The 16,316-nt window shown below is 39.9% G+C and overlaps 1 protein-coding gene and 1 long non-coding RNA gene across 4 annotated transcripts in view; both read left to right on the top strand.

The window, feature by feature from the left end:
* LOC138348558 (uncharacterized) overlaps window positions 1-16,316 on the top strand; it is a 113,567-nt gene that overhangs the window by 19,034 nt on the left and 78,217 nt on the right. For all 3 annotated transcript variants that reach the window (XR_011221247.1, XM_069297994.1, XM_069297995.1), the window contains exons 3-4: window positions 9,340-9,429; window positions 12,782-14,224. Coding sequence is in view for 2 of the 3 variants with exons in the window: in XM_069297994.1 (XP_069154095.1) it covers window positions 12,784-14,224 (1,441 nt within the window). In the remaining variant the exon portion in view is untranslated. The remainder of the gene's footprint in view (window positions 1-9,339; window positions 9,430-12,781; window positions 14,225-16,316) is intronic.
* Window positions 78-3,412, top strand: LOC138348410 (uncharacterized). The gene is made up of 2 exons (XR_011221014.1): window positions 78-256; window positions 3,167-3,412. It is a non-coding gene; the product is annotated as an uncharacterized lncRNA (long non-coding RNA).

Below are 16,316 nucleotides of genomic sequence, written 5' to 3'. Positions count from 1 at the left end.
CCAAGTCTCCACCTAACTCTCCTAATCCTAATCACACGTTTCTCACTCTCATTCTCACCTTTTTCATCAGAAAAAGAACTGAAAATAACAGTTCTTCACTCTTGAAGAACTTACACACAAAAACTCAAACGAAAATCTAAGCTAAACACAAAAATCAACAACATTCTTCTGGACGGATTGGGTTTTCCATTTCGGTGGTGAGGCAGTGGTGTCATGGGAAAAGGAAGCATTGAAACAAGTGTTGAATGACATTAAGGTATGGGTTTTCTTCTCTCTTGGACCCTTTCCCAAGAGACCCTTAAGGTTCAGTTTAATCGCAATTGAAAAACTAAGCCTCGTTGCATGCCCCTGTCATTAGATCATTTAAAAGATTCAAAGTATGCGTTAGTAAATCTTCTGGTAGATAATTTTAGGTCTGGTTGTTATTATGTATTGAATGTGTATTTGGAAATTATGTAAGGAAGAAAGATGTATTCCAGAAAAGTGGTTTACGTTAATTATTTGAGAATGGGTGCGCTGTAAATTAACTATGTTGCTGCCTAAAATTTGTGTGCTGTAAATGTTGTGTTTTCGTATATGTATATGTTAAAAGTTCGATGTTCATATGAGGGTAATGTTGCTGGAAAAATGTCACCCGAATTACTCCAAGAATCAACATTAAAACTTGAGATAAAGATGCATTGAAAGAGACCAAATTTCGAGCAAAACTTTGAAAAGTGAGCTATGCTTTAAAATTTTTAAAAATTGTGAGGTCATTGGAATTGAACCCAAGACCTCACCAAATGAAAATTACATAAAAAGTTAATGAGAAAAATGAAAAGAAAATAAAATCTGGTGAGTGGGGATTGAACCCACAACCTCTTGAATAGATGAGAGAGTTAGGAGAAAAATAAAGGAGAAAAATAAAATGTGGTGAGTGGGGATTGAACCCACAACCTCTTGAATAGAGGAGAGAATTAGGAGAGAAAAATGAAAGAAAATAAATGAGGTGAGTGGAGATTGAACCCACAACCTCTTGAATATATGAGATAGTTAGGAGAAATATAAAAGAGAAAAATAAAATTAGGTGAGTGGGAATTGACTCACAACCTCTTGGATAAAGTTAAGAGAAAAAATTTAAGAGAAAAAGAATGAGTTTGTGGGGGATTGATCCCCAATCTCTTTGCCTTAAACGAGAAAGAGAGGAGGGAAAAGAAAGAAAATATTATGGGGGTGATGGGGATCGACCTAGGGTCCCCCAAATCTGAAAAATGCAAGTACCATTAAAGGTAATATTTTAAAATTAGATTGTATGGCCAAAATTGAAATAAATATTGGCTAGAATTAAAATGAAAAGATGTCTATGATTGAAATAAGATTGCAATTGAATATGCTGAAATTGAAAGAAATTCAAATAAAATAGGCTAGAATTTAATTTTTTTTGAGAAAAATTGAGGAAATATCATCCAATTAAAATAATACAAATTTTATAAATACTTTTACATAATCGAAAATTGCTTAAATTTTAAAACATTCAAAATTCATCAATAATTTTAAAATATTTTAACAATAATTTTATAAAGTAAACATACTAAAATATATAATTTCATGCAAAATCGACTAAAACTCTAAACTTAAAATATTTTTTAAAAATACGCACTACATCGAATAGCATTCCTAAAAATAGTTAAAGGTCGGTCAAAATTGAGTGTCAACACACCAAAAGAAGGTGTTAAGAATGAATTCATAGTTAATATGTAAATAAAAGAGTGACTACATGACTATAGGCTAGTGCAAGTGAGATAAGTTGCACATACGCCTAAAAATCAGTGTCACTAAATGAAATTTCTAAGAGAGTATATATATACTAAACGATTAATAAGAAAAGAAAGAGTGGCTACATGAGGATAGGCTAGTACAAGGGAGACAAGTTGTAACTACGCCTAGAATCAATGTCCCTCAATGTAAACTTCAAGAGATCATATGTATGTTATATGATGAATAAATTATAATAGGTGAGTAAAGATGAAACGAAAAGATGTTAAGAGAGAACAAGGTGGAACAATAATATGAGGTTGGTGCAAGTGGGACAAGCTGTACCTACACCTATATAAGTTCACTAAAAGTACTCACCTTAGAGAGTGATGAATATTAAGAGACAGGTTTCAATCACACTCTATATGTAAGTGTAAGGACAATTCACACTTAATACATAATGATGTGATGAGAAATCATCTAATGAGCTATGATTCCTCATGCTAGAAGCCAACTTCTATGATATATGAGATGAATGTAATGGAACTTTATACTGAGCACCGACAGCCTAGCTATGAGTCACGACTCCTTCTTTCGGGAAGGCAGAGGTTCGTGTAATTCTCATGATATGAGACTGTCCGTCCATACGGGTATGGGTCTCCTTATATCTCCTAGTCGTAGAAACTATACTGCCAATATAGATTTCTAGCAGAGATCAATTTCCTATATACGCTAGCATGTTTTGGTTCACTTTATCCGGTGATTCCACCTCTTTTAGGTGTGCGGTTAAATGGTGGATTTCATGATGCTCACATGATCTATGTCAGTTAAGGTTAAAGTTCCCAAAGAAGAATATGGCCAGCCTAAAATAATGCACATAATGAAATAAACAATACCAAAGGTGTTAGGATAGGATAATCAAGAGGTGAGCTAGAAATGACAGTAGGTTATTCTTGGTCATTGCACAGGGAACCTGATGAAAGTCTTAAACTACATCTTAGGTTTAGATGGTGTTTACACTAGTGTATAATGAATTAAAATGAAGTACATATGAATGAATGAAGCAGACCCTGTGTTTTCTAAAGGAGGATCCCTAGTTGAGGTCCCATATGTTGAGCCCTCATTTTGGGAAGTCTTAATGTCAAGTCCATGATTCTAAGGTCTCATGGCATATGAAGGAATAATATGAACTATGTGATATGATATGTGCAATATGTTATGTACTGTTTGCAAAATGATATGTATGATGATGCATGTTACTCTCATAGCATCACTTTCCTAATTCGATTTGGAAATTCCACTGACTTGACTTACCATAACTCATATCGTTAGGAGAGAGCTCTTCTTAATCATGCATGTCCTTTGTGTGTGCTTGCATATACCCACACTTAGTACAAGTGTGTACTGATCCCATACAACTCTCTACTTTTAGGTGCAGGTGAAGGTGAACGCTAAAGCATTATGAGACTACCAGAATTTATCTGGACGTGGAGCATTCATCCGGACTTGGTAGACCCTCTTGCTTTCGAGGATGCCTATCTTTTATATTCTAGCTTAGATGTAGGCATGATCTAGTGGAGGATGTTCCACTAGCATTTCTTTCTCACTTGTTTCAGACATTGTATCGGTTCCATTTTGGCAAGTATACATTTAATGCAGTTATGAACTATTTCATTCATTTGAGTATCTTGGTATGATGAGATAGTTGTTGTGAATGATTATGAAGTTGTGTAGATGATCTTATTCGAATACAATGTTTCCTCTTATGAGGTCCAAGTATATTTTAACAAAATAAAAAGTTAAAATTTTCCGCTAAAATTGATCTAGATGATGTAACGATGACATATGTAGGCTTGTCTGCGACCTCTGAGAGGTCAACGATGTCGGTTTCGGCTAGGGTATAGACTAAGGTTGTGACAAAGTTTGTATTAGAGCACTAGGTTAAATTCCGAGGATAATAAGTTCACATCAACCACATCGAGTAGATTCTAAGTCATTGTAGTGAAGTGCACCACTATCCTGAATTAGAGACTGCATGATGCGTAGGAAATTTTCCCTTCTCCTAATCTTACGTGCTTTTCTAATGTCTGATTCCTTGGTGTTATGAGCATATCTAGCATCAATTCTATTTTTTTAGAAAATGAACACAAGGAGGAACACTGGTCAGGGAAGAGGAGAAGCAACTGTTGGGGGTAATCAAGTTCCTCCCCAGGCCCCAACTGCTGAAATGGAGATGCTTGTTAACCTAGTTAGGTTGACAGATGGAGAAGTAAGGATAGCCCTGGTACAGATGGCCCAATCCATCACCTTACAAGCTCAGGCTATGACAGCCCAAGCAGAGCAACAAGGTGTTCCCAGAAAGAACCCACCTGCTAGCACCATGGCTAGTAGGTTAAAGGACTTCACGAGGATAATCCTCCCATTTACACTGGATCTAAGATTGCTGAGAATCTCGAGGAGGAGTGTAGGGTAGCTATGTTGCATGCTAGCATGGGTCTTTCCAGTCTTATGGTCCATGTCCAACAAGTGGAGGAAAGTAGGAAGAGGAAGCATACTAGGGCAAGGAACAGGTCAACGCAAGTTGAGAATAATTTTTCAAGGAAGAGTAGTACTTAAATCAGGGATAAGCCCAGGTCTAAGAAGGGACTCTCCCACCAAAGGGAGTCAAGTTCGTCCAAGGATCACTTTGAGAGGGATTCTGAGCCTAGAGTTAAGAGAAACAGTAAAGTAGATACACCTCAAGAGAGGCCACCTTGTAGGAAGTGTGACAAACTTCATGGAGGAGAGTGTAGGAGGGGCTCGAACGCTTGTTACAATTCTAGAAAACCGGGTCATATGATAGAGGACTGTCCTTATATGAGAGGTCGAGAAAAAGGGAAGGAGAAATTAGATATTAATGCGAAGCTGCTAGTAATTTTCAAGGATGTGCACCAACCTACTAATATGTAAATCAGATATTCTATAATAAAAAAAGCATTTAATAGTTTAGGTATGGATTTTCTCCATAAGTGTTATGCTACCATAGACTATCAACCATGGGAGTGAGGTCTCAGTTTCAAAATGAGATAGAGTATAAATGGGCAGGGCGTGGATCAATCAAACAAAGCCATATAATTTCAAATCTTAAGGCCAACAAGATGTTATCTAAGGGGTTATATATACTCCTCCTAAGTCTGGTTTTGTTTAAGAAACTCTAAGTTTTAGTTCAATAGTCAACTTGGTGTTGTAAGTCCAAAATTGTATATATAATAATTGCACTATGTGAGTTAAAATGAATTAATGTTTGCATGTCATGTTGCTGTTTTTGTATAGTGTGGTCATGATTTTCTTTGTGTGTTTTATGAGTGGTGAGGTGCATCAAGTTAAGTGCGATTGAGAAGGAAGTTCCTCAATCTCAAATATGAAGCTTCAAATAAGCTTGAGTAATATGCACTATCCAGAGTAAGTGTGAATAGAAATTCACAAAGAGTAAAGTCTCAAGTATGTTAACATATTTTCGAAAATCACCCTCTTTATTTTAAAATAATGTGTAGTGTCATTCGTGGACAAATGTTTCTAGGAGGGGGGGGGGGGGGGTAATGTAACAACCCTCAAAATGACTGTGCTAAGTAATTTCTAACGTATCTAGAATGCCTAGATTAGACCGGGTTCACACGGATTGTGCGCGTAGAACCCGACCTGTGAACCTCTGCAACAACCAAGCCAACTAACTTGGTGAGTTATTTGATCTAGGAAAGGTTGGGTCCAACCATGTAGGGCAGCGAATATTAAGATTTACCCGGATGAGTCTTAACCAGACTTAAAAAGGGGTAATCTTAAGTTTGGAGGGTCTAGAAGAAAAATGGTCTTTTCCAGGCTAAGGATAGTATTGTAATTATCCTAATTAATTAATTAATTAATTAATATAGTTAAGGGGCAATTTGGGTAGAGGTGGCCGAAATTGACCCTTTAAGCAAAATCATGCTCCACCCGGGTTTGAGCCTTGGTGGAAGCAATGATTTAATTGATTTATTGTATTTAGTGAACTAGTTAAAGTAATTAATATTAATTTGCTGATTTAATTACAGCAAAATCAGATATTTAATAAAATAATCATAATCATAATAATAATAATAATAATAATAATAAATAATGGGGAGTCCTAGTTTGACAAAGTCTCCACCTAATAAAATAATGCACATAATGAAATAAACAATACCAAAGGTGTTAGGATAGGATAATCAAGAGGTGAGCTAGACTTAAGTAATGACACTAGGTTATTCTTGGTCATTGCACAGGGAACCCGATGAATGTCTTAAACTACATCTTAGGTTTAGTTGGTGTTTATACTAGTATATGAATGAATGAAAATGAAGTAAATATGAATGAATGAAGCAGACTCTGTGTTTGCTAAAGGAGGCTCTCTTATTGAGGTCCCATATGTTGAGCCCTCATTTTGGGAAGTCTTAATGTTAAGTCCATGATTCCAAGGTCTCATGGCATATGAAAGAATGATATGAACTATGTGATATGATATGTGCAATATGCTATGTTCTGTTTGCAAAATGATATGTATGATGATGCATGTTACTCTCATGGCATCACTTTCTTAATCCGACTTGGCAAGTTCACTAACTTGACTTTCCATAGCTCATATCGTTAGGAGAGAGCTCTTCTTAATCATGCATGTACTTGGTGTGTGCTTGAATATACCCATACTTTGTACAAGTGTGTAATAATCCCATACAACTCTCTACTTTTAGGTGCAGGTGCAGGTGAATGCTAGAGCATTACGAGACTATGCTGAAGTTATCCTGACATGGAGCATTCATCCGGACTTTGTAGGCCCTCTTGCTTTCGAGGATGCCTATCTTTTATATTCTAGATTAGATGTAGACATTAGCTAGTGGAGGATGTTCCACTAGCGTTTCTTTCTCATTTGTTTCAAACATTGTATTGGTTCCATTTTGGCAAGTCTACATTCAATGCAGTTATGAACTATTTCATTCATTTGAGTATCTTGTTATTAGATGGTTGTTGTGAACGATTAAGATATTATGTAGATGATCTTATTCAAATACAATTTTTCCTATTATTAAGTCTAAGTATACTTCAATTAAACAAAAAATTAAAATTTTCCGCTAAAATTTATCTAGATGATGTAATGATGACGTATGTAGGCTTGTCTACGACCTCTGAGAGGTCAACAACGCCGATTTCGGCTAGGATCTAGACTCCGGTCGTGACGTCTAGATTGCTTGAGTGTATCCAAGCATACTTTGTCTACGGATATTCAAACATTGGAGTTTAAGTTCATGCATTTTGGCATTTCATAAATCGGTGGCTGTTAGCTAGCATTGAGAGTACGGCTACATTAAATGAGGAGATCAAGGCCAAACAGTTTGAGGTTGAGAATATTAATGAGATTAGATAGAAAACAATGTCTGGTAAGCCACAAGATGCGGGTTTAGATGCAAGGGTGTGCTCACCGTTAAAGGAAGGATTTGAATTCCTAGACTAGATTGTCACGACTGGGGAGCACCATCTAGAAGTAACATGGCGTACTTGACCTCTTGGAGGTCTTATACAAGCCCATAGTTATCATTCATCACATTGTCATGGGAAATTTAGTGAAAAATTTATAAATTTCGTAGCACATCATATGCTAGAAGATCACTTCCAATATATATATATATATATATATATATATAAATATCATAATACATAGTTTAAAACTCTAAGTCTCATTTCCATCTTAGACTCAACATCATTAGAGTACATTAGGGACACGACCCTTATAACATATTACATAAGTACATTATTGCTAAACTTTACAGTAACATAAAACTTAGGAAATATTTGGACTTAAAGAATCCATTCTATTATGCCTCGTATTTTTTTATACGTAGTGCGCGTCATGATCTAGTAGACGTAAGTCCGGGGAATGAGATTTTATTTTATGTTTCAAGTGATTAAAGAAATATTAGGCAAGGATGTTAATTCCAAATGTGATATTAAGTATGATTTGGCTAATGTAAGTGCCATTAACTTTAAGTGAGAGATTAATTAGTGGCTGATTAGGATTAATTTAATCCAGTGGGCCCCACCTCTCAAGGCAAAAATTAAAAAGGGACCAGATTGGGAGCTGGCCTTAGTGGACACGTGTAGAGGGGGGGCTGCCTCCACTTCATATTATAAATGAGGTGGATAAATCCACTCCATACTAAATAAAGTGGTGAATTGCATTGCTGCATATCATCTTCTTCACCACTTGGCCAGCAGCTGCAAATAATTTGGTTAGTAATCTCCTTGCTTGGTGTGTTAATTCTTTAGAATACCTTGTTAATTATCCATTAATATTAAGAAGGGGGCGTGACCAGTAGCTTAGGAAGTTTGTTTTAGTTATTGAATGTGCTAGTATGAACGGAAACCATAATCGGATTATTAGTGGTGTCGTGTTGGTGCTTGGGCTGTTTTGATTAAAGCAAACTGCGGGAAAATTCTGTTTTGGCGTTATGTATATGTTAAATGTGATTATGAGTATATACTCCAAAGGATGAGTACGATAAGGTAGATGTGTTGCGAATTATAAAATGAGTTATCGCTCGGTGTGTCGTTTCTTCGCTGCTATGGTTGCCGAGACGGAACTGTTTTTGGGAGGGGGCTGTTTAATTTGATTGGTTGGATTATATGTGTTATTGGTATTGCTGTGGATAATTTGGGTTTTTTTAGGAATGGGACGATGTAAGGAAAATAGGGGAAGTGCTGCCGGATTTTCATTAGATTATTAGCTAGCTTACAAGATAGTAAAGCGCAACGTTTATCGAATTGCGGCATGATTGTTACTTGTTATAGATTAATAGCTTGAGCAGTAAATATTGGACGTGCGGCTCGACTATACGGTATGTAACGCTGTCCCTTCTTTCTTTGTTTGGCATGAAATTTAAAAATAAGCGAATAACGAACAGGTTTGATACTTACCTCTAGGGCGTCTAGGTGACGTATATTCTTGCTTCCACAATTAGTCCTCTATGTATCGGGTATGTCTAAGGCTATGATGATTTCTCATATCTATGGTAGTGCTTCTTAGAGTCATTGAGATTTTACGTTTCCATATCGTATTAAAGGTTCATAATCTTGATAAAACGTTAATCTTTGGTAATACTCCTTGCTGGTTCACGTGGATTGTTCTATTGAGTTAATAGAAATGATTTTAATTGCATATGGTTGCTCATAATATTATGCTCGTGCATAGAGTCATTTATCATTTCACCGAGTCCCGGGCCGGGTAATGTTCGTGCGGAGTTTCTTGCATATGTCACCGAGTCCCTCACTAGAGGGCCGGGTATGTATATTATATATATGTTTGGTGATGAGGATGGTTATGATGATGATGATGACGGAGATGACGTGATGATTATTTTGCCGAGCCCCTTACTAGGGAAGCTGGGCAACTTATTTGTTAAAGATATGCATGATTTTCACTTAAAAGGGTACATGTGTAGCGATATTTTGTTTCGACTTGCCATATTGGTATCCTGTCATCTTAACCTTATGCTTTACATACTCAGTACATTGTCCATACTGACCCCCCTTTCCTCGGGGGGCTGTGTTTCATGCCCGCAGGTGCAGATGCACAGTTCGGTGATCCTCCCGCCTAGGATATCTACTCTGCTGATTGGGAGAGCTCCACTGTTCTGGAGCCCAGTCGTTTTGGTACATAACTTTTTGTGTAGTCTTTTGCTCGTTTATGCGTATGGCGGGGCCCCGTCCCGTCGAGTTTAACTACTGTACTCTTAGAGGTCTGTGGACATTATGTGGGTTGTATATATATGTTTTGGATAATGGTCTAGACATGGTTTGTTTGGGATGTCCGCTTGTATAGGGGCGGCCTTGTCGGCTGCGTACATCATTGTGTATTGTGTAGTGGCAGCGTTGTCGGCTTACGTATGTTATTGTGCTTTGGATAGTGGCGGCCTTGTCGGCTCCCGTATGTTGTTATGGTTGAATGATTATGACTCCTTATGAGACAGGTCCTCTTTATATATATATGACGTTGGGGTTGGCTTGATTTGATTAAATTCCATATTGTCTTAGTTTCAGTTGGTTATACTTAGCTGGTTTGTATGTGGGTGTCCAAAACGGGCACTAGTCACGGCCCATCGGGTTGGGTCGTGATAAAGAGTGGTATCAGAGCGGTTCTTCCTCGGAAGTGTTTAAAGACCGTGTCTAGTAGAGTCTTGTTTATCGGTGTGTTGCACACCACATCTATAAACAGAAAGCTACAGGACATTTAGGATGTCATCCTTTCTTCTTATTCTAGATCGTGCTATAGAGCTATATTAACAGGATATTCCCTCTCTAACGAATCCATGTGTTTTCAGCTATGCCTCAAAAGAAAGCGACAGCCGCCCAGAAAATCGGTAGCAGAAGGTACTAGCCAGACCCAAAGAGTTACTAGGACCCGTGCCCAGTCTATGCCTTGTAGTATGCTCCAGTCGGAGAGCTTTGCTACACCGCTTCCACCAGAGGAGCTTAGAGCAGCAGCAGCTGTTATGCCTCGTATTTTTTTTATACGTAGTGCGCATCGTGATCTAGAAGATGTAAAGAAATATTAGGCAAGGATGTTATTTCCAAATGTGATATTAAGTATGAGTTGGCTAATGTAAGTGACATTAACTTTAAGTGAGGGATTAATTAGTGGCTAATTTGGATTGATTTAATCCAATGGGCCCCACCATTCATAATTGGTGGCTGATTAGGATTAATTTAATCCAGTGGGCCCCACCACTCAAGGCAAAAATTAAAAAGGGATCAGATTGTGGGCTGGCCTTAGTGGACAGGTGTAGGGGGGGCTGCCTCCACTTCATACTATTAAATGAGGTGGATAAATCCACTCCATGCTAAATAAAGTGGTGAAATGCATTGCTGCATATCATCTTCTTCTTCACCACTTGTCTTAGGCAGCCATGGAAATGGAGAAACCAACCCTGCAACTCTTGGCCAGCAGCTGCAAATAATTTAGTTAGTAATCTCCTTGTTTGGTGTGTTAATTCTTTAGAATACCCTTGTTAATTATCCATTAATTTTAAGAAGGGGGCGTGACCAGTAGCTTAGGAAGTTTGTTTTAGTTATTGAATGTGCTAAGTATGAACGGAAACCATAATCGGATTATTAGTGGTGTCATGTTGGTGCTTGGACTGTTTTGATTAAAGCAAACTGCAGGAAAATTCTGTTTTGGCATTATGTATATGTTGAATGTGATTATGAGTATATACTCCAAAGGATGAATACAATAAGGTAGATGTGTAGCAAATTATAAAACGAGTTATCGCTCGGTGTGTCGTTGCTTCGCTGCTATGGTTGCCGAGACGGAACTGTTTTGGGGAGGGGGCTGTTTAATATGATTCTTTGGGTTATATGTGTTATTGGTATTGCTGTGGATAATTTGGATTGTTGTCGGATTGGGACGAAGTAAGGAAAATAGGGGAGGTGCTGCCGAATTTTCGTTAGATTATTAGCTAGCTTACAAGAAAGTAAAGCACGATGTTTATCTAATTGCGGCACGATTGTTGCTTGTTATAGATTAATAGCTTGAGTAGTAAATATTGGACGTGCGGCTCGATTATACGGTATGTAACGCTGTCCCTTCTTTCTTTGCTTGGCATGACTTTTAAAAATAAGCGAATAACGGACAGATTTGATACTTACCTCTAGAGCGTCTAGGTGATGTATATTCTTGCTTCCACAATTATTCCTCTATATATCGGCTATGTCTAAGGCTATGATGATCTCTAATATCTATGGTAATGCTTCTTAGAGTCATTGAGATTTTACGTTTCCATATCGTATTAAAGGTTCATAATCTTGATAAAACATTAATCTTTGGTAATACTCCTTGCTGGTTCACGTTGATTGTTCTATTGAGTTATAAGAAATGATTTTAATTGCATATGGTTGCTCATAATATTCTGCTCGTGCATAGAGTCATTTATCATTTCACCGAGTCCCGGGCCGGGTAATGTTCGTGCGGAGTTTCTTGCATATGTCACCGAGTTCCTCACTAGAGGGCCGGGTATGTATATTATATATATGATTGGTGATGAGGATGGTTATGATGATGATGATGACGGAGATGACGTGATGATTATTTTGCCGAGCCCCTTACTAGGGAAGCTGGGCACCTTAAATGTTAAACATATGCATGATTTTCACTTAAAGGGTATATGTGTAGCGATATTTTATTTCCACTTGCCATATTGGTATCCTTTCATCTTTACCTTATGCTTTACATACTCTGTACATTGTCCGTACTGACCCCCCTTTCCTCGGGGGGCTGCGTTTCATGCCCGCAGGTGTAGACGCACAGTTCGGTGATCATCCCGCCTAGGATATCTACTCTGCTGATTGGGAGAGCTCCACTTTTCCGGAGCCCAGTCGTTTTGCTACATAACTTTTGTGTAGTCTTTTGCTCGTCTATGGGTATGGCGGGGCCCTGTCCCGTCGAGTTTCACTAATGTACTCTTAGAGGTCTGTGGACATTATGTGGGTTGTATATATATGTTTTGGATAATGGTCTGGACATGGTTTGTTTGGGATGTCCGCTTGTACAGGGGCAGCCTTGTCGGCTGCGTACATCATCGTGTATTGTGTAGTGGTGGCCTTGTCGGCTCGCGTATGCTGTTATGGTTGAATGGTTATGACTCCTTATGAGACAGGTCCTCTTATATATATATGACGTTGGGGTTGGCTTGATTTGATTAAATTCCATATTGACTTAGTTTCAGTTGGTTATACTTAGCAGGTTTATATGTGGGTGTCCAAAACGGGCACTAGTCACGGCCCATCGGGTTGGGTCGTGACAAAGAGTGGTATCAGAGCGGTTCTTCCTCGGAAGTGTCTACAGAACGTGTCTAGTAGAGTCTTGTTTATCGGTGTGTTGTGCACCACATCTATAAACAGGAAGCTACAGGACATTTAGGATGTCATTCTTTCTTCTTATTCTAGATCGTGCGATAGAGCTATATTAACAGGATAATCCCTCTCTAACGAATCCATGTGTTTTCAGCTATGCCTCCAAAGAAAGCGACAGCCGCCCAGAAGGGAAAATTGGTAGCAGAAGGTACTAGTCAGACCCGGAGAGTTACTAGGGCCCGTGCCCAGTCTATGCCTGGTATTAAGCTCCAGTCGGAGAGCTCTACTTCACCCCCACCGCCAGAAGAGCTTAGAGCGGCAGCAGCTCCAGTTCGGGGGACACCACCAGCCCCCGAGGCCCCAACATCTGAACCTCCAGCTCCTCAGTCAGGGGCGGAGGATAGGGCAATGAGAGATGCGGTTCAATTGCTGACTAGATTAGTGGCAGATCAGGCTCGCAGGCATGGACTAGGAGTTGATCATGCGAACAGATCTGATAGCTTAAGGGCTCGTGACTTCTTAAGTTGTAATCCTCCAGAGTTCTTTGGGTCAAGGCCCCAGGATGATCCGCAAGAGTTTATTCGTCAGATGCCGCATACATTGAGGATAATCAAGGCTTCGGAGACCGAGTCTGTTGAGTTGGCTACGTATCGTTTGCGAGATGTAGCTATTAATTGGTATGAGTCTTGGGAGTTATCTAGGGGTGAGGGTGCTCCTCCAGCGGTATGGGATGAATTTGTGGAGGCTTTCCAGGGCCACTTCCTGCCTCCAGAGATGAAGCGAGCTAGAGTCGATAGATTCTTGCGTTTGAAGCAAAATGGCAGGAGCATTCGAGAGTATAGCCTCGAGTTTGATTTATTGGCTAGGCATGCGCCTACTATTGTGGCTGATATGGCAGACAGGGTACATCGTTATGTGATGGGTTTGGATCGTTATCTGATTGACGGTTGTATGGCAGTGACTCTTCAGCCAGGTATGGACATTGCTCGGGTGCAGGCATGTGCACAGGGGGTAGAGGATCGGCACTGGGGACGTCAGCCAGATAGAGATTATAATAGAGGCCAGCATAAGAGGGCTAGATCAGCAGGTTATCCTGACGAGTTTCAAAGCGGGCAGTCTCAGCAGCATGTTAGATTTTCTTCCCAGCCAGCACAGAGTGCACCCCCACGTTTCATGGGTAGGGGGTTCGATCGTATGGGATATTCGGGAGCTGGTCAGAGCTCTAGGGCGTCAGGGTCACAGATGGGCAAGGGTTTGAGCCAATCGAGGCCACCTTTGCCTCGGTGCTCTCGTTGTGGTAAGTCCCATCCTGGGGAATGTCGTTGGGCTACAGGTGCGTGTTTTTCTTGCGGCCGTCAGGGCCATACTATGAGGGAGTGTCACCTTAGAGGTAGTGCAGGTGGTATGGCACAGCCTACAGGGTCCGTTGCTGGTTCATCTTCTTCTGTGGCTATGCGCCCTACGGGGCAGGGTATTCAGGCGCCAGCAGGCCGTGGTAGAGGACGTGGTGGAGCGTCCAGTTCTAGCGGTCCCTCAAACCTTATATATGCTTTGACTAATAGGCAAGATCAGGAGGCGTCACCTAATGTGATCACATGTATATTATCACTATTCTCCCGAAGTGTGTATGCATTGATAGACCCAGGTTCCACCTTATTATATATATCTCCCTTTGTTGCTAGTAGGATCGGAATAGAGTCTGAGTTGATAGAACCATTTGAGGTAGCTACACCTGTAGGAGATTTTGTCATAGCTACGCGAGTATATAGGAATTGTTCGGTAGTTATATATAGTCGTCGTACCGTAGCAGATCTAATAGAGTTAAATATGATTGAGTTTGATATTATCATGGGCATGGATTGGTTGGCTGCTTGTTATGCTAATGTTGACTGCAGAGGAAAGATAGTTCGATTTCAATTTCCAGGGGAACTGATTATAGAGTGGAAGGGAAGTATAGTATCGCCGAAAGGTAAGTTCATTTCATACCTCAAGGCCGGGAAGATGGTTAGAAAAGGCTATATTTACCATCTGATTCGGGTGCATGACATAAAGGCAGAGGCACCGACTCTTCAATTAGTGCCGGTAATTAATGAATTTCCCGATGTATTCCCCAAGGAACTTCCAGGCCTTCCTCCAGAACGAGAGATAGAGTTTACTGTAGATGTACTGCCAGATACCCAGCCTATATCTATACCTCCTTATAGAATGGCACCTGCTGAGTTGAAAGAATTGAAAGAGCAATTGAGGGATTTGCTAGAAAAGGGCTTCATCAGGCCTAGTACGTCACCTTTGGGAGCACCGATACTGTTTGTGAGGAAAAAGGATGGGTCGCTGCGAATGTGCATTGATTATAGGCAGTTGAACAAAGTAACAATAAAGAACAGGTATCCCCTCCCAAGGATTGACGATCTATTTGACCAGTTGCAGGGTGCAAAGTGTTTTTCAAAGATAGACTTGCGGTCAGGTTATCATCAGGTGCGGGTAAGGGAGGCAGATATTCCAAAGATGGCATTCCGGACCCGATATGGGCATTATGAGTTTAGAGTGCTATCTTTTGGGCTGACTAATGCTCCAGCGGTGTTCATGGATTTAATGAATCGAGTATTTAAACCATTCCTTGATATGTTTGTTATTGTATTTATAGACGATATTCTGGTCTATTCACGTTCAAAAGAGGAGCATGCAGATCATTTAAGGACGGTACTTAGGGTGCTTCAGCACCAGAAGTTGTATGCTAAATTTTCTAAGTGCGAGTTCTGGTTGACTTCAGTGGCATTCTTGGGGCATATTATTGGAGCTGATGGTATTCGGGTAGACACGCAGAAGATTGAGGCAGTAAAGACTTGGCCCAGACCTACGACACCTACTGAGGTACGAAGCTTTTTGGGGTTAGCAGGATATTACAGGAGATTCGTAGAAAAGTTTGCCTCAATTTCAGCGCCTTTGACAAGGCTAACTTAAAAGGCAGCCAAGTTCTAGTGGACAAATGCTTGTGAGCGAAGCTTCCAGCTATTGAAAGACAAATTGACTACAGCTCCAGTCCAAACTCTTCCGGAGGGACCAGACGGCTATGTTATTTATTGTGATGCTTCGGGTGTTGGGCTAGGATGTGTATTGATGCAACATGGCAAAGTTATAGCCTATGCCTCCCGACAACTTAGGAAGCATGAAAAGAACTATCCTACTCACGATCTGGAGTTAGCGGTCGTGGTTCATGCCTTGAAGATATGGAGACATTATTTATATGGTGTCCATGTGGACATCTATACAGATCATAAGAGTCTCCAATATATCTTTAAAAAGAAGGAGCTGAACTTACGACAGATGCGGTGGTTAGAGTTGCTAAAGGATTATGATGTTGATATTTTATATCATCCAGGGAAAGCGAATGTTGTAGCAGATGCTCTTAGCCGTAAGTCCATGGGTAGCTTGACAGATGTACAACCAGAAGGGAGGGATATGGTTCGGGAGATTCAGCGGCTATCCAGCCTTGGAGTCCGTCTAGCTAATTCGGAAGATAGTGGAGTTTCTATTCGAGAGATTGCTGAGTCCTCAATCATAGATGAGGTAAAGAGACACCAATACAAGGACCCTATTCTGGCACAGTATAGAGATGCAGCTCTTCAAAAGGAAAAGGCCCCATTTAAGGTTACACCTGACGGAGTGTTACGATATGTAGGCAGATTGTG

Source organism: Solanum lycopersicum, chromosome 5 (genome assembly GCF_036512215.1).
Source record: "Solanum lycopersicum chromosome 5, SLM_r2.1".
Taxonomy (NCBI): Eukaryota; Viridiplantae; Streptophyta; class Magnoliopsida; order Solanales; family Solanaceae; genus Solanum; species Solanum lycopersicum.
Note: the sequence above shows the minus strand (reverse complement) of the source record. Positions and strands in the feature narration are given on the sequence as shown.